The sequence below is a fragment of the Elgaria multicarinata genome, chromosome 7 (genome assembly GCF_023053635.1).
Source record: "Elgaria multicarinata webbii isolate HBS135686 ecotype San Diego chromosome 7, rElgMul1.1.pri, whole genome shotgun sequence".
Lineage (NCBI taxonomy): Eukaryota > Metazoa > Chordata > Lepidosauria > Squamata > Anguidae > Elgaria > Elgaria multicarinata.
In genome coordinates this window covers 40,487,117-40,513,130 of record NC_086177.1, presented here as the reverse complement: position 1 = coordinate 40,513,130, position 26,014 = coordinate 40,487,117, and the positions used below count along the sequence as shown (strand labels likewise).

General features: G+C 38.1%; 1 protein-coding gene across 2 annotated transcripts in view; it reads right to left on the bottom strand.

Moving 5' to 3' along the window:
• Positions 1-26,014, bottom strand: part of CARMIL1 (capping protein regulator and myosin 1 linker 1) — a 172,535-nt gene that overhangs the window by 21,813 nt on the left and 124,708 nt on the right. For both annotated transcript variants that reach the window (XM_063130459.1, XM_063130460.1), the window contains exons 23-29: positions 17,532-17,625; positions 16,549-16,647; positions 15,474-15,602; positions 15,162-15,293; positions 11,224-11,399; positions 8,918-9,005; positions 7,314-7,457 (exon numbers count right to left, since the gene is read on the bottom strand). In XM_063130459.1, coding sequence (XP_062986529.1) covers positions 7,314-7,457; positions 8,918-9,005; positions 11,224-11,399; positions 15,162-15,293; positions 15,474-15,602; positions 16,549-16,647; positions 17,532-17,625 — 862 coding nt within the window. The remainder of the gene's footprint in view (positions 1-7,313; positions 7,458-8,917; positions 9,006-11,223; positions 11,400-15,161; positions 15,294-15,473; positions 15,603-16,548; positions 16,648-17,531; positions 17,626-26,014) is intronic.

Below are 26,014 nucleotides of genomic sequence, written 5' to 3'. Positions count from 1 at the left end.
ATGTATGAGCATATTGTGAAATTCACTGGCACTGGAAACAGACTGACCCACCCATCCATAGTTTAAGGGAGAGAAAGCAAATCCTTCCAAGTACAAAGTTACAATCTAACTCTAATGTAAAATGAGTGACCATGCTACTCTGGATTCCTAAAGTAGATTATGATGACTGTGTGTGTGTTTTTAACATGGGATCATCACCTCTAATATCCCAGTGCAAATAAATCATGCCTTTTGCAGTACTTGTATTTGTTGATCCTCCTTAAATCAAAGCCTGGCTGGCAAACTGTCAAAAACAGAGATGGAAGCTCAGAACTGCCAGAGGAAGCAAACAACTAAGAAAAACTGGCAAGACTCACCTATTGATTTTCCCACGGCCCAAGGGAAAAAACCTGGAATTTCTCTGTTATATTCTCTTATAACCAGAAGTGGAAATTACATTTTAGAACGTATAGAGAGTCAATCTTGGTTTTAAGAAATACTTTACATGCCACTGCTTAGCATAATTTGAGCTGAAATTACTCCAGAAGAGGTTAAATACAATACTTTCCCTGTTTCTGTTGCCACTTGAGTTCTGTTCCAGCCACACAAACTTGCTGAATGCATTTTCATTCAGATCAGATTCAGTTTGTTTTTTCTCTTCTCCTTTTCCTCTCCAAAGTAACAAATATAGCATATTTGATTGGCATTTGCCAAGCAGAGACAATTCAGTTTAACAGAAAATATGTCACCTTGCATGTCTATGCGTACCTTCTACTCCTTTAAAGCTTTCGTTTTAAGAAATTGAACTTAGCATCAATGCAAAAGTGAATCAAGAGCTTTGCTTAGGCATTAACTAGTGTTACGTGACTATTCTTCTTGGTTTTTCTCTCATGTCTTCTGAGGGCTGTTTTAAATTCACCACACGTTATGCTGGCTAAAACGTCCTGTAAAATCCAACTTCGCTTTGAAATTGTTGCCTATTTCTTTTAGTAACTGCACACTGATGATATTACATTCTCCCAAGAGATTAGTAAGGCTTTACAGAAGCAAATGGAGCAAGAAAAACAAAATAGGCAAGGAACAGCGAAGCTTTAAAAAAAATACTTACACTTGTACAGCAGAGAGTCTCCATGCAGCCAAAAGAGAAAGATAAAAGAATATGAATGGGCAGAAGATAAAGCAAGAGCAGTTTAGAAAGAGAGGGGGGCAGGGTGGGAGGGGAAAGCAGTGCTGAAATCTGGCAAATAAAAAATACTGAAGCAGAAGGACAAATAAAAGGAAGTACTTTTTCACACAGCGCATAGTTAAATTATGAAATTCACTACCACAAGAGGTAGTGATGGCCACCAATTTGGATGGCTTTAAAAGAGTGTTGGATAAATTCCTGGAAGAGAAGTCTACTAGCATTGGAAGTCATGGCTACTAGCCCTGATGGTTATGTGCTACCTCCAGTATCTGAGGCAGTAAGCCTGTGTGTACCAGTTGCTGGGGAACATGGGTGCGAGGGTGCGGTTGCACCATGTTCTGCTTTGTTGGTCCTTGGTCAACAGCTGGTTGGCCACTGTGTGAACAGAGTGCAGGACTAGATGGACCCTTGGTCTGGTCCAGCATCAGGGCACTTCTTAGGTTCTTAGAAGTACTGAAGCAGAGATATGCAAAAATGAGATACCAACCTTTTACATTAAGGAAAAATGGCAACAGCTTTATATCTGATGCATATAGATGTGAAACAGAGAAACCCTTTCTTTGTGGTTTCATTTACAGCCAGCTACAATTCCTTAAAGTGTGCAGTTATAGAACTGTTCTGATTACCAAAAACGGGGAGTGGAGTATGAAGAATTCTATTGTAGAATCTAATAGCATGTCCAAAAAAAACTCGAGAACCTTGATTTTTATTAAAGTAATATAGGTTTCTGGTTCAGATGGTAGAAATAGTAGTAATAGCAGTATTATAGCTCAGTGTTACATCATGTCCCAGGTCCAAGTTCCAAAAGCTGGGATACATAAAAGCTCAGAACAGATTCATCTGTTCAGTGCTTAAATGCCATTAACAAATTAACATAAAAACAAACACACTGACTGATAGCTCAAAACCTATGCATTTTACCCAGAGGAGAGTTCATTGGAATTTATTCCCAGGCAAGTTCATAGAATTGCAGCCTTAGCTGCCACAGCAGAAAAAGCGTGTTGCCGGTAATTTGTGAATGGCACATGTGGTAAGGGGACTTGTGTTTTCACTAAATCACGCTTTGCAATTTAGTTCATATACACACACATTTATTTTAAAAGAGAAATCTAACAGAGCATACATGAAGGGAACAGAAAGAGGAAATGCAAATATCCTTCAGCATTAAAAGAAATGCATTGGCAGATCACTTTTAATCACTTCTGTAATTTTCTAAATGACGATGGCAACACGAGGCATAGAAAATCACTGAAACCGCAACCTTCTTTATAAATCTTGTTACTAGCATAATTGATACCAGTTGAGAGCCAGTGTAATGTAGCAATTAGATTTGTACTCAGCAGTGATGGGTTCTAGTCCCCACATGGCCATGAAGCTCACTGGATGACTTGGGGCCAGTCACTGACTCTCAGGGCTCATCTACACCAGCAGGATATTTATTTATTACATTTACATTCCACTATGAAAGCGGTATATAAAAGGCAGGAGCCACACTACTGCTTTACAGCGGTATTGAAGTGCACTGCAGGATCTATGCTACTGCTTTATAGCGGTACTGAAGTGCACTGACAAGTGTTGGGGCCCATTGACACATCTACACCAAGCAGGATATAACACTATGAAAATGGTATATGACATGTGTCAATGGGCCCCAACAGTTGTCAGTGCACTTCAATACCTCTATAAAGCAGTAGTGTGGCTCCTGCCTTTTATACTGCTTTCATAGTGCAATATCCTGCTTGGTGTAGAAGAGCCCTCAGTCTAAGCTACCTTACGGGGTTGTTATGAAGATAAAATGGAGAGGAAGAGGATCATATACGCTGCCTTGTGCTCCTTGCAGGAAAGGCAAGATATAAATGTAACAAATAAATAAATAAATAGATCTCACAGTTGCTCCTATGCCAGTCATAGAACCTGTAAAGTCTACCACCATGCAGCTTTAGCTATCACACAAAGCAAGGGAAGCAAGAGGAAGGGCCATAGCACAGTGTGGTAGAGTCCTTGCTTTGAAAGCACAAGGTCCCCAGTTTGATCTCCAGCTTCTCCAGGTAAGTGAGGAAAGAAACCTGCCTGAAACCCTGGAGAGCTGCTGCCAGTCAGTGTCGAAAAAACTGGGGTAGATGGACCAATACTTTGACTCAGTATAAGGCAGCTTCCTAAGTTCCACTAAATCAAACTAGAGTTCAGCTGAAGTCAATGTAGCAGGGCAAAACAAAAATATTTAAATACCCTGTTCAGCTTTATAAGGCAACATAAAATAACTTAAACTACAACACTAATGCCACCACTATACTGGCCTCTGACAATGAAAGCCAATTCTCTCCTATGCCTACTTTGTAGAGTTTTATTTTCCTTTCCTCAAGCTAGTCCTGGCTAATGCTGTCTGAAGGTACATATTCATACAGAAAAAAGCCTGCATACACACACACCTTCTCTCCAAGCAGGTTATGATTTAATGCTGAAACTAAAGTGAATGAACCATGAAACACGGAGACAAGATAGAATGGAGAATGATCTATTTTTAGTATATAGTGTGAAGCCTCCAGGCAAATTGGATTGGCCTGAACAGCCTAAGAAACCTAACCCAGGCCAAACTAATCATGAAAGCATTAAGAAGGGTATGTGGAGGGGGCATACTTGAAAAAAATCAATATATAAAACTTCGGGACAAACAGTAAGTAAGCTTGCTTGATGTTAGATTAATCAAAGAGACATAGTTAATCTTAGAATACTGCAGTATATTAAATAGGGATGCCCTAATGCTATCAGGTCAAATGTCTTATTGCAAATTTGAGTGCTCCAAGATTTGAAGTGCAAATCACAGCAACAAATTTGATTACAACCAGATTCATAAAATTATGGTGCAGATCAGATTATGAGATCAAGGGGTGGGGAAATGGATAGAACTGAGAGAAGGAAGAAGAGATGGAAAGAGAAGTTCCCTTTAAATTACTGTAGAAGGGGAAGGAAGAAGATGGAATGGAGTCGGGACCCCAGAGTTTATGGGGGAAATGAGCAAAAATAGTAGTGATGCAGTGTCCATGGTCAAGACCAAAAAACATGAAATAAATAAGGGTAACAGTTTAGTCTCTGAACTCTTTTAGAGATATGTCAAAAACTCTTAAATACACACAGTGGTAAGATCAGAAACAAAGCATGGGTAGATTTTGGAAACAAATTTATAATTTCTCTCCCCCTCTGCTTCTCTCTCTGGAACCCCCTAAATAAAACCACACCCATCCCCATACATTGCCCATGTCAATTTGAGATCTCCAAACCTTGTGTATTAGACATAATATGTCAAAGCACAGTTTGAAAGTGAAGGATAATTATACAAATAAATCCTGAGGGAAATTTTATGTGTGTGAAAAATTCTAAGTCTACTATGCTATCAGATACTGCGAAGTATCTGATAGTATCTATGCTATTCTAAGTCTAGTATGCTATCAGATACTGAGAAGGAGAAACCCTTATACTTAAAAACACTACCTTCCCAGAACTGGCAATTGCAATGAGAATGCCTTTGAATGCAGGACTTTGATTGTAGGCCTTATCTTTTATTGTTCCTATGAACAGTCAAATTGTCTCTTCTTCTTCCAGCACCTGATGTGATTTTACCTAAACTTACATAGGCCTTTACTAGACCTTCCTTAAAATCTGCGACTGAGGAGGGGAGAGCCCGCGATGCAACTATCACAGGCTGTCGCCCTAGTCTAGACGTTAGACGCAATGAGCTAAAGAAAAGACTCGTCGCGTCCGCCATTTTTTTCATTGTTAAAGGGGCTTTGTGCACGAATGCTCATGCGCTCATGTAAGTGTTTTTTTTAAAAAAAAATTAACTTCATTTCCCCACTCCCCCCACCCTGCCCCCGATAGGCGCAGCTTCTCCCGGCTTCACGCGAGTAATTGCGCGGAGCCAGGAAAAGCTGCGGAACGGGCTACATGCTTGCGTTATCGAGCTCAGCCCGAGATTGTGGGAAAAATCGGGCTTAAAGGGGTAGGCTATATCCCAGGGCCAGGGAGGGTTGATTCCTCACTGAGCCCGTGATCCCCTGTGCGTCGTCTGGAGGCACAGGAGCGATCCCAGGTATCAGCCCGGGATATAGCCTGGTCTAGCTAAGGCCATAGTCTCTTTATGTGAAAAGGTAAATAAGTGAAGATCTAACATCATGTGCATTAGTGTTATCACTTCTGGTACAAGGAGTGTTTCTTCGAGATACATGAGATAATACCTAGCCCTAAATTATACATTAGAAAGATTTTAATTAAGAATATTACGCTGCTCCTTTTTCAAACCAGTTTCAGTTAATACAAACAGTTGTAACTGCTTGTTTGTAGTTGGACATACCAAAAAACACACAAAAAACTGCCAAAGGAATAATTGTGTTAAGTCTACCGCAGCAAAAATAACAAAGATTCCTGTGGCACCTTAAAGATTTAGATGGCACATTGTTTTAACTGTTTCGTTTTACTGCTTTTAAATTAAATTATATATTGTTTTAACTTGGTTCATGGTTTAATTTGTTTTTAGCTGTGTATATTTACTGTTTTATACTGTATGCTTTTATCTGTATGCCGCCCTGAGATCTTAATGATATATGGTGGGATATAAATGTTTAAAATAAATAAATAAATAAATAATATACATTGGCATAAGCTTTCATGGACTACAATCTACCACACAGGTTGTGAAAAAAGGTGGGGAGGGAAGGGGATATACAACCTACCTCACCATATGCAAAATAAAGTGGTGAGGGGAGGAAATGCAAAAGGCGGCACTCAAAATTCTGATAGCCTGGACAGGTATTTTTGACCACATTGTTGAAGCAATCAGTGCTTTCTGGACTGAACAACTGATTCATATCTTGTGTGTTCCATGTTTTTCTTTTTCAGATATAGTGGCCATTCTGACCCACAGGTACCTTATAACCTCTTGTGGTGGTGAGATGTTTATTAAATAATTATAAGCGTAGGAGGCACTACTCAGCGATACAAGTACATGGTTTGCATGAGAGGGTTTTACCCTTAAAGGCAGCCTAAAAATAAATAAATATCCTAATACCTGGCATCCCCAGTTATGAAGATTTGATGTGAGAGGACTGATAAACAATTCTGCCAAAGACTTGAGCGATCCTATGTCAAACAGAGTAGATTGTACACGGCAAGATGGGCCACTGGTACGATTCATTAGAAGGCAGATTCATCGGTTCATAAGGGTAGCTGGTATTCAGAAAGGGTCTTGCCTTGTCCTGTACTCAGTGGATTCTATGTTACCATATTCTGACATGTGTAATTACATTCTGCAAACCACCAACAGCTGCACCTATTTGATTCTGAACTGTGATGGAAAGAATATACACTAATTACAATATTTTTTGTTGTAAATAGCTTAAGAATACTGCAAGTTATGGAAAAAACGCACTAAATGGACATTTACAGTAGGCAAGTGAGCCAACAATACATTTTTAAAGTGTTCTTTTGGCAACGATTCCCTATTGTTACTAAAGCAGCAACTCCATAGGAAACTAGGTTATAGTTAACAAATCACTTCTATTCCTTCTTGGCTTCTTCAGAAATATTTATTTTATTACACAAAGTTTAATTCATTTAAAATCATGAACAAAAGAAATCAGCATTAACAGAAACACAGAACCAGAGACAAACAGAACCATAATTCTTATAGTCTTCATACAAAAAAATAAATAAAAAAATGAAAAGACCTAAATGCCCTAAAATCAGTGTGCAAAAAATAGTGGGCAAGATGGTTCTGTAAACAAATTGAATCATGTCCCAGGCAGAAAATTCTATTTTGTCGTAAGCAAAAGTTTGCTATTGCAGTGTGGCCCAATTTATCATGGCACATTTATAAGTAATACTAACACAGTATGAAATAAAAAAAATCATAAACAGATAAAAGAGATAAAGGGAAAAGGGAAAGAAGGTGCTATTCTTCCATTCGTCTACAATACCTGTTGTTTTTGACAAATTTTGGGCATGCTACAAATATTTAATAGTTCAGTTATTGGTGTTGATGTTATTTATTGCCTTTCTATAATGCCCAATAGCCAAATAATGAATAGCAGATGTTTAAATGAACTGGAGAACCTTTTAAATACTGAGATCTAGACAAGGGATAAAGGTGTCTTACCATGCATGTATCTAGGTCTTCCAAACGTTCAATTTCAGTTAGCTCCTCAACTGTGATGATGGAACGTTTAGTAGGTTTCTCCTCTGCTAGTTCTAATGATTCCTGGTGGGGTAGGGGCTTGCCTCGCCTGGTCAAATGATCAGCCTACAGGAAAGGTGAAAGTAAAAAAAAAAAAGCACTCTCTGTAAGATGGAAAGATTAATGAAAGCAATTCTACATAAATGTTGCCAAAGGTGATGTGTCAACTCAGATCTATGACCAATGCTTCATAGAATCATAGAGTTGGAGGGTGCCTTATAGTCCACTGAGCCCAACTCCTTGCTCAATGCAGAAAATCCAGGGTTAGAGCATTCACAAGAGATGGCTGTTCAGCCTCCACCTGAAGACCTCCAGCAAGGGGAAGCCCACCAACCAGCTAAGTAATTGGTTCCATTTTTTTTACCCGTTTTAACCATCAAGAATTTTTTTGGTAATATTCAGCAGAAATCTATTCTCCTGTAACTTAAGCTCATTACATCCAATCCTGCCCTCTGAAGCAACAGAGAATAAATCTTTGCTCTATTTCATGTGACAGTTCTTCAGGTATTTGAAGGTATTCAGGTATTTGAAGTCCCTCCTCGGCCTTGTCTTCTCCAGGCCAAACATACCCAATTCCTAACCTCTTCTATTAGGATTTGTTTTCCATATCACTAATCATCTTTGTTACTTGCCTCTGAAACTGTCCTAATTTTCCTACAACTTCCTTAAATTGTGACAACCAGAACTTAAATTGTGACAACCAGAACTTAAATTGTGACAATCAAGACGAGGTTTGAATAAAGTGGAATGATGACTTCCTATGACTTGTACAATTTTGTTCTATTAATGCAGCTTAGAACTGCATTAGCCTTTTTGTAGCCACTCCATACTGATGACTCATGTTCGGCTTGTGATCAACTAAGATCCTGAGATCCTTTCCCAGGTGTCTCCCACCCAATACCTGTGCATCTGATTTCCCCCATCCCCCAAATGCCTTTAGTAAATCCTTCTTCATGAACTCCCACCCATCTTGTGTTACTTTACCAGTTAATATATTTAGCCATGGAATCTTACCTTGCATTTCTTGAGCTTATTAAAATGAATTTTCCTGAAATTCAAGGAGCACATTTGTCTATGTTGAATTTTTGGCCAGTAGGCCTAACAGGGAACAGCAAAGTATTGTCCTATTTTGCTCCAAAATGACACAGTTTTTGTACATCCCATTCATAGATAAGAACTATTGAATAAGAGCATGGGTTCATTTTATCAAGGTTGTGCAACTGTTCCAGACCATAGGCTAGTTTTTAAATTTATATCCAATTGAGCTTTTTGTCCTTCTTAACACTGCCCAAAGTACAGTAGCATATAAATCAACTTGAATTCTACCACAATCAGTGAAATACGAACATACATATATTTTGGATTTTGGGGTCTTACTGAACATTGTGGCACTCTTGTAACTACAACATGTTACAGAGAGATGAGCATATATGTGGAAGCCATAGTGCAAGTGAGAACAGATAGTAAGTACATCATGCTGAGCTGTTATGATATCTTGAAATATTCAAACCTGTGCAAATACTCACCAGCTTATGATGACAATGTGACAAAGCATCAAGGATCTCATCTACTATTTGGTCTGAGAGAAATGAGGCAACTGTCAACTTCACTTCACTGTGTGGAGGTCGAAAATGAGAATACAAATTATTAATTCACACTAGAAAATCCTGCTATCCCTTACAATACTGTTGTAGGGTGTAAGAATTACATATATGTTCACTTTTCTCCAAAGAAAAACGTAGGAATATACATGGAGCAGAGTAGACATTTCACAAAAATGATTATTAATCTTAGTCTTTGAGAAATCAGGAAATGCTGCACAATCTTTCACCAAATGCATGAAATTATTTCTAACACCAGGAATAAAACATCTAGATGATAAATGGAATATAAAACATATGCTAATTGATTTATGCATTCAAATATGTTACAAGAAATAAATCTGGCTTGAAGTGAATTTTGATTCAAGAATTACATCTGGAATATGTTCCCTGCTCCCTTGTTCATAGCCTTCCATTTGCAACAAGGAATCTAAATTAGTTGCTTCTATACTATCCACTATCATCATTACTTGGCCCCACACAGTTCTTTTTACAATGTGATGTGCAAACACTTTAAATTGAAGTACTTCAATTCACAATACTGCAAAATCTTAAAGTGGCTTGTCAACATTCTTGTTGGGTCCAATTCTTCTTAGAGAGCTTCAAATAAACCACCAGTATTGATACATAGCTCATGGAGTCATGTCAATTCTATAATATGGCCTCAGCTCTAGCAAACACCTGCCCACGTCATTGGCATCAAGTTGCAAAATACAAGAAGAGTGTCCTATTGACTACTGAGCCGTGGATGCTTGGATAACTATGCACCAGTCTTATAGTATTTACAGGAGCAGTTTTCTGATATGTAGTAGAGCTGGACTATTCAGTTTCCCTTGAAAGAAACCAGTTGCTATGGCAGATCTGGTGACATTTACCTCTGCTTGTACTATTGCATTTTAATAGGATCAGGCTGTAGGTTGGAAAGTTTACATTTTTGTTACAACTAATCTCGTAGCTGTTGCTTTTGTGTTAAACAAGAATATATCAAACAGAGGCTAATTGGTGTAGTAAATAAACCACATGTACATAATATTGAGACAGTAAATCAATATTCTTTTTGTTAAGTTTGTATTCTGTGGAGGTTTCATAGGAATCTGTGTTCACCATCATGTCTAGGTATTTTTTTCTAATGCTGGTTGCCAACAATTCTGAAGAGGTCAAACTAGTAAACTAAAACAAAATATTGAAATTAGGTACAAGTTAACATTAACTATGGCACTATTGCTGGAATAGCAGTTGCTATGCTTCATAAGATTAACAAAGCCCTGGATGGATATTTTGCAGCACATCGTGTGTCTGCAAAGCAATCAAAGCAGCGTTAGCATGCCCAAAGCTGGACATATTAGAAACCAGTGTATACATTAGGACCTACCTAGGAGATGAGAGAAGAATCAAACAATTGAATATCCAGGGCATTAGTATTTGCCTTAGAGTAGATTTCTCCAACCTGGTTTCCTCCAGATATTTTGGACTACAACTCCCATCATCCATTGGCCATGCTGGTTGGGGCTGATGGAAATTGTAGCCCACAACATCTGGAGGACACCTGGTTGGAGAAGGCTGCCTTAGAAGGTAGGCAGTAACATAGGTCTAGAACAGGACTGCAGAACCCCTTTCAGTCAAAGACCTGAATGCCATTAGGGAGAAGCTCTTGGGGGTTGGCACATTCCGGCAGTGGGTGCGGCTGAAGACAAAAGGGGGCTGGGCCAAACAGAAAAAAGGGCAGGGGCAAATATACCAAATTAGCATACTTTAGCTTATAACACTTATTGGCAGCAACTAAATTAGGAAAGGCATTTCAACCTTTTAGAATGGAGGGGGGGATTGCACAAAACCAAAGGGGGCAAGGCCAACCCTGGGGTCAGATTCGGACCCCCGTTTGTTTATTTATTTACGTAATATGATTTTTTATGCCAAGATTAAGGATAAAGCCCATTGGCTTACGGGCCTAAGGTTCTGCATCCCTTGTCTAAAACAGCCTGTATTAACTACTGGCTACTCCACAGGAACATAGGAGCTGCCTTATACCAAGTCAGACCATGGGTCCATCCAGTATTTCTGACTGGAAGTGGCTCTCCACTGTTTCAGGCAGGGCTCCACGTACATGGAGATGTATGTGCTTCACCACTGAGCTATGGCCTCTCTGGATTCAAGAGCCTGCTTTCAACAGTGTACAATTTTAAGTATGTGCAGTGATTCCATACAAGAATTTAAGAAGCACATTGACTCACCTAATTTTATTAAGGATGTCAATACCAGACTGTTCCAAGAGAACATTTTTAACAAAGGTCCGTGGAATGGAAATCTTTTCAGTGCATGCCTCAATCAAGTCTTGCCTTATGTGTGCTTTCTTCATTGCACTCGGACAGAGGTTTTCAGCTGCATCTACCATTGACTCAAGCAGTGTCTGTAACAAAAAGTGATGGAAAGCAAGATTTTTAAAGAAACCATGTGGATCATGACATCATCTCATTCATAATACCACAAGAAGGGCATTTTATGCTTAAGACTGGTGAGACATACCTGCAACTCGCAAATTACAAAGATTTATCAAACTAAATGCCAATTGCCTTGACCACATTCTTCCAACACATGGTAATCCTGGCAATTGATCCTCAGGCAGATTCATATGAACTTATCTTTTGAACTTACTCAACATGTTACTGGCATGGATTGTGATACCAATTCTGGATAACTTCAATTTTGCATGGTGGCATTAGCTGAATAAGTTCCATGGGATCTCAACAAGAAATGATTGCAAAATGAACAAAGTAGCAGCACAAACATTTTTAATTAAATGCAAAATACAGAAGAGGGAATGATATTTAATCAAAACAAATCTGCCATCCAGTAGAAATATGAATGCTAGTTCACAGTTTCTTCAGTATTAAGAATTGAATAACATCAGAAGTAGCCTTCAACATTATCACTCATAACAAATGATGATCAGTGTTTGCTTTTTGAAGCATCTGACCACAATACAAATTTTGAATTAAGCAGAGTGCACTGAATTCTATTTGCATTCTTAAAAAGCCGAACACTGCTGTGTTACACATGTAAAGATCAGAATATTTAAAGGAGACACACTGAAATCAATGGGACTTAAGTTAGACTAACATAAAGAATGTTCATTTCAATAGATCTTATATGACCCAATCCAGAATTAATCCATAGTTTACAGAATTACTTGAAAGCTGACTTTGGTAAAATGGAAGTTGGAACAGAAATGACAATAGCTTGCAGGTACCAACGTATGATAATTTTATGAAGGTTTTTATATAAATCATATTTCATATAAATCCAAAATGCTTGGGTCCACAGTTGTTAACAACCAAAAAACAGAAGTGACAATTTTTACAGTGCTGTTGCCACTGTGGGAGTGTGCACAGTGTATTTAACATAAATGTACCTGAACTCTTCATAGGGGAAAAAGTTATGTACATTTATTTCAGAAGTTTCCATGGTGCTGATTGTATAGCAGCTGTGAATAATTAAGAATTCCCCATCCTCCAATCACCAAAGTAGTTATGCACTTAGAAAAACCCAATTACATTCCCTTTCTTGTAAAACAAGACAACACATGATGAATAAACTCACATATGGAACTTTTTTAAAAGGCAGGTAGGGTGACCATATGAAAAGGAGGACAGGGCTCCTGTATCTTTAACAGTTGTATAGAAAAGAGAATTTCAGCAGGTGTCATTTGTATATATGGAGAACCTGGTGAAATTCCTTCTTCATCACAACAGTTAAAGGTGCAGGTGCCCTGCCCTCTTTTAAATCTGGTCACTCTAGTATAACTCCTGCAGCTTTAACTGTTGTGATGAAGAGGGAATTTCACCAGGTTCTCCATATATACAAGTGACACCTGCTGAAATTCTCTTTTCTATGCAACTGTTAAAGATACAGGTGCCCTGCCCTCCTTTAAATCTGGTCAGTCTAGTATAGCTCCTGCAGCTTTAACTGTTGTGATGAAGAGGAAATTTCACCAGGTTCTCCATATATACAAATGACACCTGCTGAAATTCCCTTTTCTATGCAACTGTTAAAGATACAGAAGCCCTGTCCTCCTTTTCATATGGTCACCCTAGATAAGTCCACGTAAAGCAGGGGGAGAGGCAAGACTGACAGCTGAGCCAGCATTCAATTAACTGATTTGCACATCTGCCATTTCAGTTGGGAAGCCAGGAGAAAGCTGAACTCATACTTCACACAATGGTAGACTCATTAGAAGTCAAATCTTATACATTTCCCAACATTGTTATTTCGTTTCTTTATTAAAGTCCTCATAAAACATGTTGTCTGGCTATTGTTCAATGGTTAAAAACATAATAAAGTAATAGAAACCACAATAAATAGTTGAAAAGCATGGTAGTATAAAACCCCAGTACAAAATACAAAGCATCAGAAGCTAAAAACCACTTCCAGGGACTAACATAACAGGTTAAAATGTTGTAAGATATTTTTTGTAGTGATGCCGTAGTTTTTGGTACTCTCCCACATACTAGGTTTGGATGAAAGGCTTGCTCTTAAGAGCTTTCCATTTGGTGTTGCTGTGGTTATGACTTCATCAAGCTATATATGGTCCTGCCTTATGGAGAAAAGCTGGAAGGAAAAAGCCTTTCCAACTTTTTGGATTATCATATCTGAATGAACCTTTAACCCATGCATGAAGCCCCTTCTCTCTTAGCGGTATGAGCAATCAGACTAGGAAGGCTCTAATTAATTGAAGTTTCCTAATTTGGAAAAATGGGAAACTATTGTTACCAGCTTCAGGACACGGCAGAATATTAAACCACCTTCAAGCCATTGTTTAATTTCCTTGGTTGTTCACAAACTGATAACCATACAATGGGATTTACTTTCAAGCATCAATACATAGGATTGGGCTACATGCCTGGAAGCTCTATACTCTGAAATCTTGTGGGGACTTTGTTTATCCTAACACTTTGGCACGCTGCGATTTGAATAAAACTGATACGCAAAATCTTCATATAAAAAGGCTTAAAGGGAACTAAAATCTCTAAATTGAAACATTTTCCTCCTCATTAATTTCTTTAATTTAGACCAAAAAAAAAAAAAAAAAATTAGCAATGCTGTATTTCTAAAGTTCTTCATTACTTTCCCACTGACTAAAGCATTTTCTTTTTGTCTCACATGAGCAGAAGTCCAATCTGCAATTTTAGAGCTGCTGCTTAAGTTCACAAATACATTAACGCAGTTGAAAGGAGAACATGCTGTGGGAGAAATTTTAAGCTTTTCATGCATGAGGTTTTCACACAGATACTGCTGATGGTGAAAAACCTCCAGTGAATTTTAGGCATTGCTATGCTCATGACTGAGTAGATGATGCTTCCTGCAGTTTTCTAACTGCCCTTACAAGGTGATCTATGCTACTGCACTAGAAACCAGGCAATGAGAAAGAAGATGATACTTGAAATCCTAGTGGTAAATCTGATAATTATTTTTGTCTAACCAGACAATAGGAAATCTGATTTACTTTAAGGATGTTTAGCTGCACTATAAGCTGATGTTCTTTGGATGATACCTCCAAATGCTGGTTGATCCAAATGGCCCCACTGGTGTGGTATATTCTCTCTGTTTCCTAGGAATTTATTTTTATACCAAGTTATCACTACTTCTTTTGAATACTTTTTTAGTAGTGAATGATTTTCAGAGTGACAGGTTACCTACTCTCTCATTTTCAATATCAACCATGTCTGGGCCAGCATTGCTAAGCACTGCTGAGTCCCATACCCTAGCAGCTGCCCACTGCTGACCGTCAGAGACCTTGAGCTCTGCTCTTTTATCCTTGTTGATGTTGTCAGTTCCCTTGTCCTCTCCAAGTGTATGAGCAGTGACATGAGCAAGGAAAGAAGCCTCCTCCTCCCTTTGCCTAAACGTCTCCTTTTAGGCAGTAGCGTGGATTTGTCCAGAGGGAAAGGACAAGCTAATGCCCAATGGAAAGAAGATGGGCCTACCTTGAGCCAAAACTCAAAATCTGGAGCCAAAACTGAATGATATAATTGGGTTTTATAGAAGTCTCAGATCTCATGCCTGTTACACTCAGATTTACACAAACAGTAAAGGGTAATTGTGAAGATTGACTTCCTCTTCAGGCAACTTCCCACATTTCTTTTTCTGACACCAATTCTTTATTAGTCAATACCTTGAGCTGATCATCGACAACCCTGGTGACCTCCCCAGCCATTGATTCTAGAGTCTCCTGAATTGGATTGGATAAGGAACCATTTGGTCCTGCCCATGAAGCTCCACCAAGATGATACAGATTGGGTAATAACTGTAAAACAGATTGCAACAAATCAATCTGGCACTTAGGAACAATACCTACAAATACATGTTAAGCAGATATACAAAATATATTATTTTAAAAACGTAATACATATTAAAGTAAATATTAACATCATCCATTCTAGTAGAATTGGTACACCTGTGATCTGAAACACCTAGCACCACTTACTGTTTTGGAGTTCTTGGCATCTTTCATAAGTCTTTCTGCTGATTTCAGATCTTCTTGTATAGTGTCAATGCCACAGTTTCTTAATGAGTTGAGGTGGTCTTGTATTTTGACACATATTCTGTCAATCATCTAAACGGGAACAAAATGGCGAGGGAGCAGAACATTAGAAAACCTCAGAAAAGAATATATAAAATATTAAATTGTAACGTGAACAGAGCAATGAAGTGCTAATATTTTCTTGGGCTTCTGTCCACATGAACATTGTTATTTTGCATCCTATTTATATTTATCTATCTGATTTTTATACTGCGTTTCAATAAACAATCAACAGAGTGGTTTAACAGATATTAAAAATAGAAGAAAACAACAACAAAACATTATTATGCATGACAGATTGTGAGTTCTTCTTGGAATATAATAGGAGAACAAGTCTAGGGTCTACGGCTCCACACATTACATCGTTCAAAAGCCTTTGTGTCATCTTATTATTTATTTATTTATTTATTTATTTATTTATTACATTTTTATACCGCCCAATAGCCGAAGCTTATTTCCTTCTGTATGCTCATTGTAAAGAATGGTAAAACATATTCATTTTTAGTAAGTCAAAAAGGTCTCAGCAAGAGGCCAAGTTCATCAAGCAATTCTACAGTATCCATCTTGCTCCAGACTTTGAATGGTGGTGGGGAGGCCAGAACCTGATCTTCATTTGACTTCATTATTTCATTTATTACATTTCTATACTACCCAATAGCTAACATTCTGGGAGGAATATGCAATGTTCAGGATTATGCAATGCACTTGGAAGGATCCAGAGTTTTGCGAGTGGAGTTCCACTCATAGAATGGGACAAGCTTTGGTTGTGTCCCTCCCCTTTCCCCGTCAGGACCTCTCAAATTTGTTCCATAAGCTTGTGGACCCTCCAGAACAACTTGAGAGGTGGTGCACGAGGCTGAAAGTAACTTTCCCCCCATTGGTATTAATGGAAACTTCTATAGGATCAACATTCACAGAAGGGCATCTCTGGATCCAAAGCATTAAAAATTATGTTAATTAAAATGTAAAGAGCACTCACCTGCTGCGTAGTGCTAGTAACTATGCCCTGCTGAAGTCTATAAGCTTGCTCCTGTAAATATTTCCGGGTCTCATGATTGCGAAGTAAATAGTTTTCTATCTAAGAGCAGAAATCAAAGTAAATTCTGAATCTACATACCTGAGCATGCTGCCAAACATACACATTTTTTAATTGACAGAAACTAAGAAATGTAACTTCACACAGTTCATACAAAATTAATGCTCATAGCACAAGCCTATACCGGTCTACTCAGGAGTTAGTATTATTGAGTTAGTTGTGGCACATAAGTAGCATAAGATTTCAGCCTTAGTTTTGCATCAGAGACTGGCCGCCTATTCTAGACATATTAGACACAACTTTCTGCAATACAGCATGTTTAGAAGTGGGGTGAAAGATCATGACTTCTGACTTATTACAAAAACATGAAGTCCTACCAGAAAACAAAAGTTATAATATCCCAGAGAAAGGATAGACCAAGGTCTACTGACGTTCTAAAATGTATCCTGTTATTAGCTCATTATCATGCATTGTGTAGGCATATTCCTTGGTGACGTTTGAGTCAGCCAAAACACAGAACATCTTACACACTTTAAAAATAATGACATGCACACACACATATTCCTAAGTACCTAAGAATATGCACACAAGCATAATTATGCATTTTTATCTCTGTTAAGTACATTAAAAATTCTCACTGTTTAATTAGTACTACATAGGACTGTTTACTATTAAGCCATTGCTGCTGCTATTCTCACTTCCCATGCATCATGTGGAAAGAAACACATTTTCACGCTGTTCTGATTTTTGGTTATCTTAACCCCATAAACCATGCTCAGATGTGCCCATGGGGAAAAAATGATGTTCAATAAGTCCGCTGGAGAATTCTATTCGGTCAACCATGAAATCACAATCATTTCAACGTATTAGCTACTTTGTTTCTCCATGTCCACCCCAATTTGTGAATTGGTAATTGTAGGCAATACCTTCTGGAGTGCCTCTTCAGTTTTCTCAGGGCTTGTTTTGAGTGCTTGAGAAGCATCATTCACAGGTATAGGCATGAACCTTAGAGTATAATTCCTTAAAAACAAGTTTAAGCAATAAGATTAGATGCACACACACAAAAAAAACAACAACCCTGGTCACCTGGTCCTTTATCTGATACACACACACACACACACATTTGTTATAGTATTATACATAAACTAGAACAGAAATGATGATTCCAGGTCAACATTTCAGAAGTAATATTACATCTTTAATATACAGCTGAGATGCAATATGAAAAAGGACATATCAGTTTTGCAGGATACACAAATGTAGGATGTTTCTTAAAGGGCATTTCTTAGTCATAGCCCTTCTCTGTAGTTTAGATCTCAATCCTTCATATAGGTGCATGAACATAACTTTACTTTTTGGAAATTAAACTTGTTTAAGAAAGAGCTCCACTTAAATAAATAGAGGTTGCACAGCAAGTGTTCTTAGTGCTTTTGCGCCATATATAATTAGATTTGCTTTTGTTACTACACATATTGTCAGCAGGTTGTAAGGACTTAATGACAACAGCACTTACTGATTATTATAGTCAATGACTAATGAGCATGTCTATACATGATTTTGAAAATTAATTATAAAATGAACACCACAAAGTAATTTGCAATCCACTGTTTATTTTGATTGCAAAGTATTTGATTATTCTGTCTCACAGATACACACACACACACACACACATTTTTTTAGTATCAAGACTTATTTGCCTTCCACAACTGTGGGCTTACTATGAACTTTTACTCCTTTTCAGCTTGGGAGGAGTGCCCAGAACAAAAAATAGGCAGCAAATAGCCATTAAGATATCATCAGGATTTTATTGAACTCCCTCCCAAAAGAGGCCCACAAAAGTTCAACACTTTATTTGCCCAGTAAAAATCTGAAATTACCAGGCTAGATGTTTTATGCTATGATTAGATTGCTTTAGACAGGAAAGTAAATCACATGTTCTTAATTATAATTTTAAAATTGTATTCACTGCAAAATGTGAACATTGCCTTAATTCTATTTCTCAGAGATTTATTTATTTTTTAAAAATTTAAAACTTAATGAATGGGTTTTGATTATGCATAACTGTCAAGTTTTACTTTAAAAGCAAAACATATACATTAATAAAGGTAAGCATTTTTTAATGCATGCAAAATGAGTCATGCTTTTACCCCTTCTGTGGCGGATCTTTCCCAATGAATACTGGTGTAGGGTTGGAGAGAGGAAGAGCTCAATAGGGACCATAGTGTGTATGTGTGGAGGGGAGGGGGCTTTAACCCTTTGCTCCCACTGCAAATACAGTCTGAATTATAGCTCAGGTGCCTGCTATCTGCAATTGAAGGAAAGCTGTGACTGGCACCAATTGGTGCCCATGCTAGCCAAACAGCTAGCATGGACACCATGAATTGGATCAGGACCATGGCAGAGGCAAAGGCTTAAAGCCCCCCTCCCAACACACCATGTCCCTGATCAGGATCACTGCCCCCACCACTAGCTATTTATTGGGAGGTGGGAAATAGCCAAGCAAGGGCCAATGATGTGAGTTTGGTCCTGAGCTGCAAGCATTTAAGCTATTATCCATTTTGGACAAAGCGAGCCAAACTAGGTCTGCTATTAGACTTTCAAGTCTTCAATTCCAATATGTGAAATACTCCAATACGTGGAAATGTCTTTGTGACACTAGAGACTAGTACTGTCTGTCTGGACTTTTTCACACCACGGCCGGTTATTTGGCCGAAATAACCAACACAACTAACCAACACGGTGCAGAGTTGATTATTTGAACAACCGTTAGTTATTGTGTCATGTGTTGGATTTTATTGCACACGGTTGGTTATTTTTGGAGACTGCAGAGTCCCCTGGCAAGAGTGACCAAAGCGGCAGCTGCTGCTCTAGTCCAGCCAGCAGAAATCTCAATGGCTGATGGGATACCAGCAGGAGGACTGAGGGGGGAGAGGGCGTGGGATGTGTCAATCAAACACACTGTTGACTAATAGTCAACTCAACGCTGGCCTTAATTCACACCACAGTTGATTATAATCAACCTTGGAGTTGACTATTAACCCACCATTGTCTATTGTGTTGCCTGAACGCAGCCTATGAATACTTAAGTGTCACAAGCATTACAGAATCAATGTCTGAAGTGACTTGTCAGCCAAATCCATATCACACTTAACCCTAAACCTACAGACCATAGTGCACCACAAGCAACAAGCAGGTGAACTTCTGTGCTGGTGCTTTATCCAGGTGGTTCAACAAGCATCTGAGCCAAGGCTGTGAGGTGTATTGGTTAGTGCTGGGATTGGATGAAGGACACCCATATTCATTTAACTCCTCTGTTCAATTGAGCACACAATTTACTTTCTCTCAAAAATTCTGAGTTATGTTCAAAAGGATAAAGCATCAGCTCAGAAAGAAAACAGCTGCACAGATTGGTCTTTATCCACAATGATATTGATATATATATATATATATATATATATATATATATATATATATATATTCAAGGGAAAAATTATTTTCTCTAAATACAAACTGGAAAATATGGCATCAGAGGAATAACCAGCATATGCTCTACATTCAATGGGCAAAATCCATCAGAACGCTTATGCCCCCAACAATTCTTTTCCATCCTGCCAATTGCATTGAACAAGCAGCCTCCATCCCGCTTGCATAGCGGAATTGATGAGAACCACTGCTTGTGGAATGAAATCAGTGGAGCAGAAAGGAACCAGCACGGATTTCTTGGATTCTGCCTTATGTTACTGAAGGTACCATTTAGGGCAGTATCCAACTCTGTCATTCTGCTAGTGCAAATAAATGATGCTGCACTAGTGGAAACTAATTTCCAAACTATGCGCAAGAAGAGAATCTAACTGAAGTAACATTTGCGCAAGTCTGCTTGTGCAACTAGTCGTGCATTATGCATGCACAACTCCTTGTGTATTGTGTGTGCAAAATCACTTGTGCAATGGAAAGATCAGAGCTCTGCTAGTGCTATTTGAGTTTGCAGAATGACACTGATGGATAATGCCAATAATACACTGAGTGTAAAACATGAGGATAAAATGCAACTGATCACCTTAGAGGACGAGCCGGTTAAAAAATAAATACACTGAGTTTCTCTTATAAAGAAAAGCAGGACATACATTTTTAAATAAACAAGTCAATGAATACGCAAATAAAATAGAGCAATCTATCAAAAACTGGTGTATTTTAACAATGTTTAAATTTATGTTTGTTTAATATTGCCTTTTATTGCTGTATATTGTAAGATGCCTTAGGAAGACTATAGATTTGAAGGGGGGCTAAGAAATATAGTAAGTAACAACAAAGTCACATTATTGGGATATACAACAGGTGTACTGCCAACCTACTGAATTTGAGATTTTTGATAATAAATGTAGCAAAGAGCCCTCCATGCAGATACAACCTACCAACTGAGTTTTCCAATAGAATATTTTGGGATGGGGATAAAATTGCTCAAAGCTTCACCAGCTTTAACATTATACGTGCTGGAACTAGCTTACATTACCTAAACAAAAGATAATCTTTTGCGGAATTAACTTGAAAAATTCTTGATGTTGTTCCAGCCTCTTTCTATCTATATATTGATATATTTTTAACTGCTGTGATGCAAATCTATATGCTTGCAGCCTTTGTCTTTCGGGTTATAAATGTTTTTTTAAATGGCAAAGTACCCCCCACCCACCCACCCAATCATTAGCATTCTTTGAAAATGTGTTCTGAAAATTGGCATCATCATAATGCACAACATTTATCTCACCCTGATGTTTGACTTTGCATTTTTAGCCCAGCAGAGTAACTGTCCATAAATCACTCCTTATTGTACCAAGGTAATTAAGATGAGAAAATACAACACTCTTTGCTGTTCTTCATAATGGTATACTGATATGTTACAGCATTGGACATGATTTAAAAATCCCTTATCAGTTATTTTAATGTAGTTAAAAACAAAATGGTTATATTTCCTCTGACTTCTTTTCTTGTTGCCAAGAAATGGAGACGCTATGTTTTAGAATTTTTATTAATTTTATAAGACAAACAACCTAAGAGCAAAATTATTAGTCGTGTCATTTAATTTGTTGAGAAACATACAGAAGCTGTTTCCAATAAGGTTTGAAATAGACTGTATTATCCATGGTTGAAAATAGATTGTGTTATCCATGGTTGACAGGAAAAGCTTTCTTCCAAGTTTAGAGCGATCTTGATCATCAACACTATCTCTGGCTTTTTGAACACTGAATGAAACAGAAGATTTAGGAAACTTTAGGAAATCATGGCTATTGGATTAGCACCAACATTTCCACTTTCTGTCAGATACGTTCATTCTCAATGATAGGAAAAGATCCCTTTTTATCCATCTTGGCAGTAAGAAGAGAAGACAGATTATAAACAGGATGTTGTTGGGTTATTGTGCCAGAACTTTTCTCTCTCTGGAACTCTGTTTGTGCTCAGAAACAAACACACATCACGCAGGTCTTACACAGCAGAGCTGGTTTATTTCCTTCAGGCTTCTGTGCAGTCCAATTCAGATCAGTTCAGATCAGCACACTGAGGCATACACAGAGAGCAGTGATCATAGAGCAGTGATCAGTAAGCAGTGATCAGATCCATTTTACACAAGTGAGAAACTATATACACATCTTACACAATTGTTATCTACATTACATACAGCTGTGATGAGGCTAACTTAGAATCTTGGCAAGGTTCCCAGAACAGCCTCTATCTCAAGGTAATTGCCCACAGATAGACTTTCTCTGTTTAACCCTGAGATAGCCATACACACACAATTTTAATGACTAAGCAAGTATTTCTTTTCATATACTTAACAGTCCTCCTCTTGCGCATGTTGTTTAAATTGTGTTACAATCTGAGACCCAGCTTTAAAAGCATCTCTTTGTGTTTTACCATTGATACTGGTTTTGTGAATAAATCAGCCAACATCATTTCAGATGGACAATATTCAAGCTTAATCCAGCCCTTCTGAATTATATCTTTCACATGAGAATAACGAACATCCACATGTTTAGTTCTTGGTTTACACTTTTCAGATGTAGCCATACTAATACATGCCTGATTATCCTCAAATATGGTTACTGGTGTCTCAATTTCCAACCTTAGATCAGCAAATAATTGTTTATACCACTCAATCTCATTACAAGCCAGAGATAAACTGATATATTCTGCTTCTGCACTAGAGGTTGCTAAGAAATTCACCTCCCCGGTCCGTTCTTAGATTAGCTATAGGTTCTTTAAATCTATTTTTACTCCACTTAACAAACGCTTTAAACTTTCCAAAAGTTTCACTCTTCTGTTTTAACACATACACAAATCCAAATCTACTGTAATCATCAACAATAGACAAGAAAAATCTGTTTCCTCCTTGACTTGTCTCAAAAGGACCTGCAAGATCTGCATGAATTAATTCAAAAATTCTTTTTGTTGTTCTCTCACTATGTTTTGGAATGTTTGACTTATGACACTTGGTTTCACTGCATACATTACATTCTACATAGTTAGAACATGGTTTGATTTTCACCCCTTCACACAATTCTGGAATCTTAGAAATTATTTTATAGTTGGCGTGACCAAACCTTTTATGAGTTAAATGGATACACTCTTGGTGTGGTTTGCAATTGGCTATTGTTTTTGTTGTGACTTTGCTGGCTACAACTTCATTTTCTGTACAGGTATTAATCACATACAAAGATTCTTTCATTATTCCCTGCACACACACCTTGTTTCCATGTTTTATAGTACAATTTTCTTCAGTAAAACAAACCTCATACCCCATTTCTGTTAACTGAAACACACTTAGAAGGTTTGTTTCTAATTCTGGTACATATAAAACACTTTGTAGTTCAACTCCCAGACAATCAAAATATACATTACCCACACCACAAATCTGGATTTTTGTTCCATTTGCAAGGGTAACACACTTTTGCTCTGAAGTAGAAGTTTCCAAGGTTACAAATGAAAGTTTGTCTTTTGCCATACTTATTGAAGCCCCAGAGTCCAAAAACCAAGGATTCATTGTCTCTTTGACTCTTGCTAGAAGACACTTCTTTTTTGATTCAGCTTCATTCATGTTGTTTTCTTCTCTCCACTTTGCTGTCGGCTGCTTTTTCTTCTTCTTGTTGCAATCCCGCCTTAAGTGTTCTGTGGAACCACAATTAAAGCATTTCCTTGCCTTTAATGCAGCCACCACATCAGAAGATTTATGGCTTTGTTGAAATTCAGCCACAGGATGTTTAAAACTCTGTTGTTTTGAAGCTTGTCTTCTTTCATAGGTTTCCAGTAGTTTTCCAGCTACATACTCGAGGGTTAAATTTTTCTCCTCTTGACTTTCCATCATGGTGACAACCGCGTCGTACGATGAATCAAGACTTGACAAAATCACATAGACTTGGTGTATAGTTGTAAACTCCATCCCTCGTGCCCTGAGTTGATTGAAGATTTCTCTCATGCTTTTCAAATGGTTTGACATAGACTCCCCTGGTTTCAGCTTCATTCCATACAGCTTCCGGGTTAGAATTATTTTACTGCCCGCTGTTTCTCTTTGATATACAGCTTGTAGCGCATTCCAGCACTCTTTTGATGTATTCAAAAACTGAATGAAGGAAATTTGAGAGTCTTCCACAGCTAATGCAATAACTGCCATTGCTTTTGCATCGTCCTTAAACCATTTAGCATTCTGTGGATCTGCTCTATCTGGTGGATCCTCTGTGACTACATACCACAGTTCAGCCTGAATCAGATACATTTGCATTTTGTAAGACCATAATGCATAGTTAGAGTCATTCAGCTTTTCTAACAATTGATGCAAACCAGACATATTAGCTCCTGCCATTCCCTCTGCTTTAGGAATTGGTATCTCACCGTCCTCCTGCTCAGAGTCCTCCTCAGAGTCAGCCGACTGAGATTTTTCCTCACTTTGCAGCACTGGCTTTAGCTTGATGTCTTCCTTCATCAACAGTTTTCTGTTTTAGCAGACTCCTGGTTCTGATACTGCACCGTTCCCATCAAGTTCTGGTTCTTCTGCCTGGGTTAGGCTGGCGTAGGCTTCCTGGACTGGACTGGGCCCATAACCTTTGTTGGGTTATTGTGCCAGAACTTTTCTCTCTCTGGAACTCTGTTTGTGCTCAGAAACAAACACACATCACGCAGGTCTTACACAGCAGAGCTGGTTTATTTCCTTCAGGCTTCTGTGCAGTCCAATTCAGATCAGTTCAGATCAGCACACTGAGGCATACACAGAGAGCAGTGATCATAGAGCAGTGATCAGTAAGCAGTGATCAGATCCATTTTACACAAGTGAGAAACTATATACACATCTTACACAATTGTTATCTACATTACATACAGCTGTGATGAGGCTAACTTAGAATCTTGGCAAGGTTCCCAGAACAGCCTCTATCTCAAGGTAATTGCCCACAGATAGACTTTCTCTGTTTAACCCTGAGATAGCCATACACACACAATTTTAATGACTAAGCAAGTATTTCTTTTCATATACTTAACAGATGTTAGAGAGCCCTTTTCTGTCAACAAGATGTATGTCATCAGTCTGTAAAGGGATTCCTCTCCCCTGCACCCTAATGTTGGCTATTGACTTCAATGCTGTCTGTTGATTTTTCACTAACTGGAACTTCACCAAGATGCCATATTGAAGCATTAAGAAACAATGATAAACAAGCTGGATTTTATGTTTATTACACAAGACTCTTAGAACTGCAAGCAGTAATTGATTTGAAAACTGGTAGATCAAGCAACAAAAGCTTTAATAGCAGTATCAACTCGCCGTATCATCGATCAGTACAGTTGAGATCATGCAAACATTATGGGTTCCTTCAAGGGCTTTGCTGCCATTCAGTCCACACAAACAGAGCAGCTCAGTCTTCCCTGTCCCAAGTTTGATTAAGCCCTTAAACAGGAGCACTTTCCTCTGCCATTTGTATTTACAGCTAGCAGATTTTGTACTTTTAGTTTGATATGACTGTGGATTTATTTATTTATTTAAAACATTTATATCCCACCCTATATCATTAAGATCTCAGGGCAGCGTACAGATAAAAGCATACAGCATAAAACAGTCAATATACACAGCTAAAAACAAATCAAACCATTTCCTCTTAGCAAAAGGAACACAGGCAACTGAAATTGACAGTGCAGTTGAAATTAAAATGTCTCTAATAAACCTGGACTTTGAACAATACTGATGGGTCCTGAATTTGAAACCTTTTTGGCTGTGGTGCGTCACCATAACAGGAAATGTTCTATAGTCCACATTCCAAAATTTGACTATTAAAACATAGGGCAGTATCAAAGTCTACATGAGCACTATCATAAATTACATTGCGCTAGCATATAGGACCTCTGGCAAGACACCAATAGCATTTGCTGGTGTGAC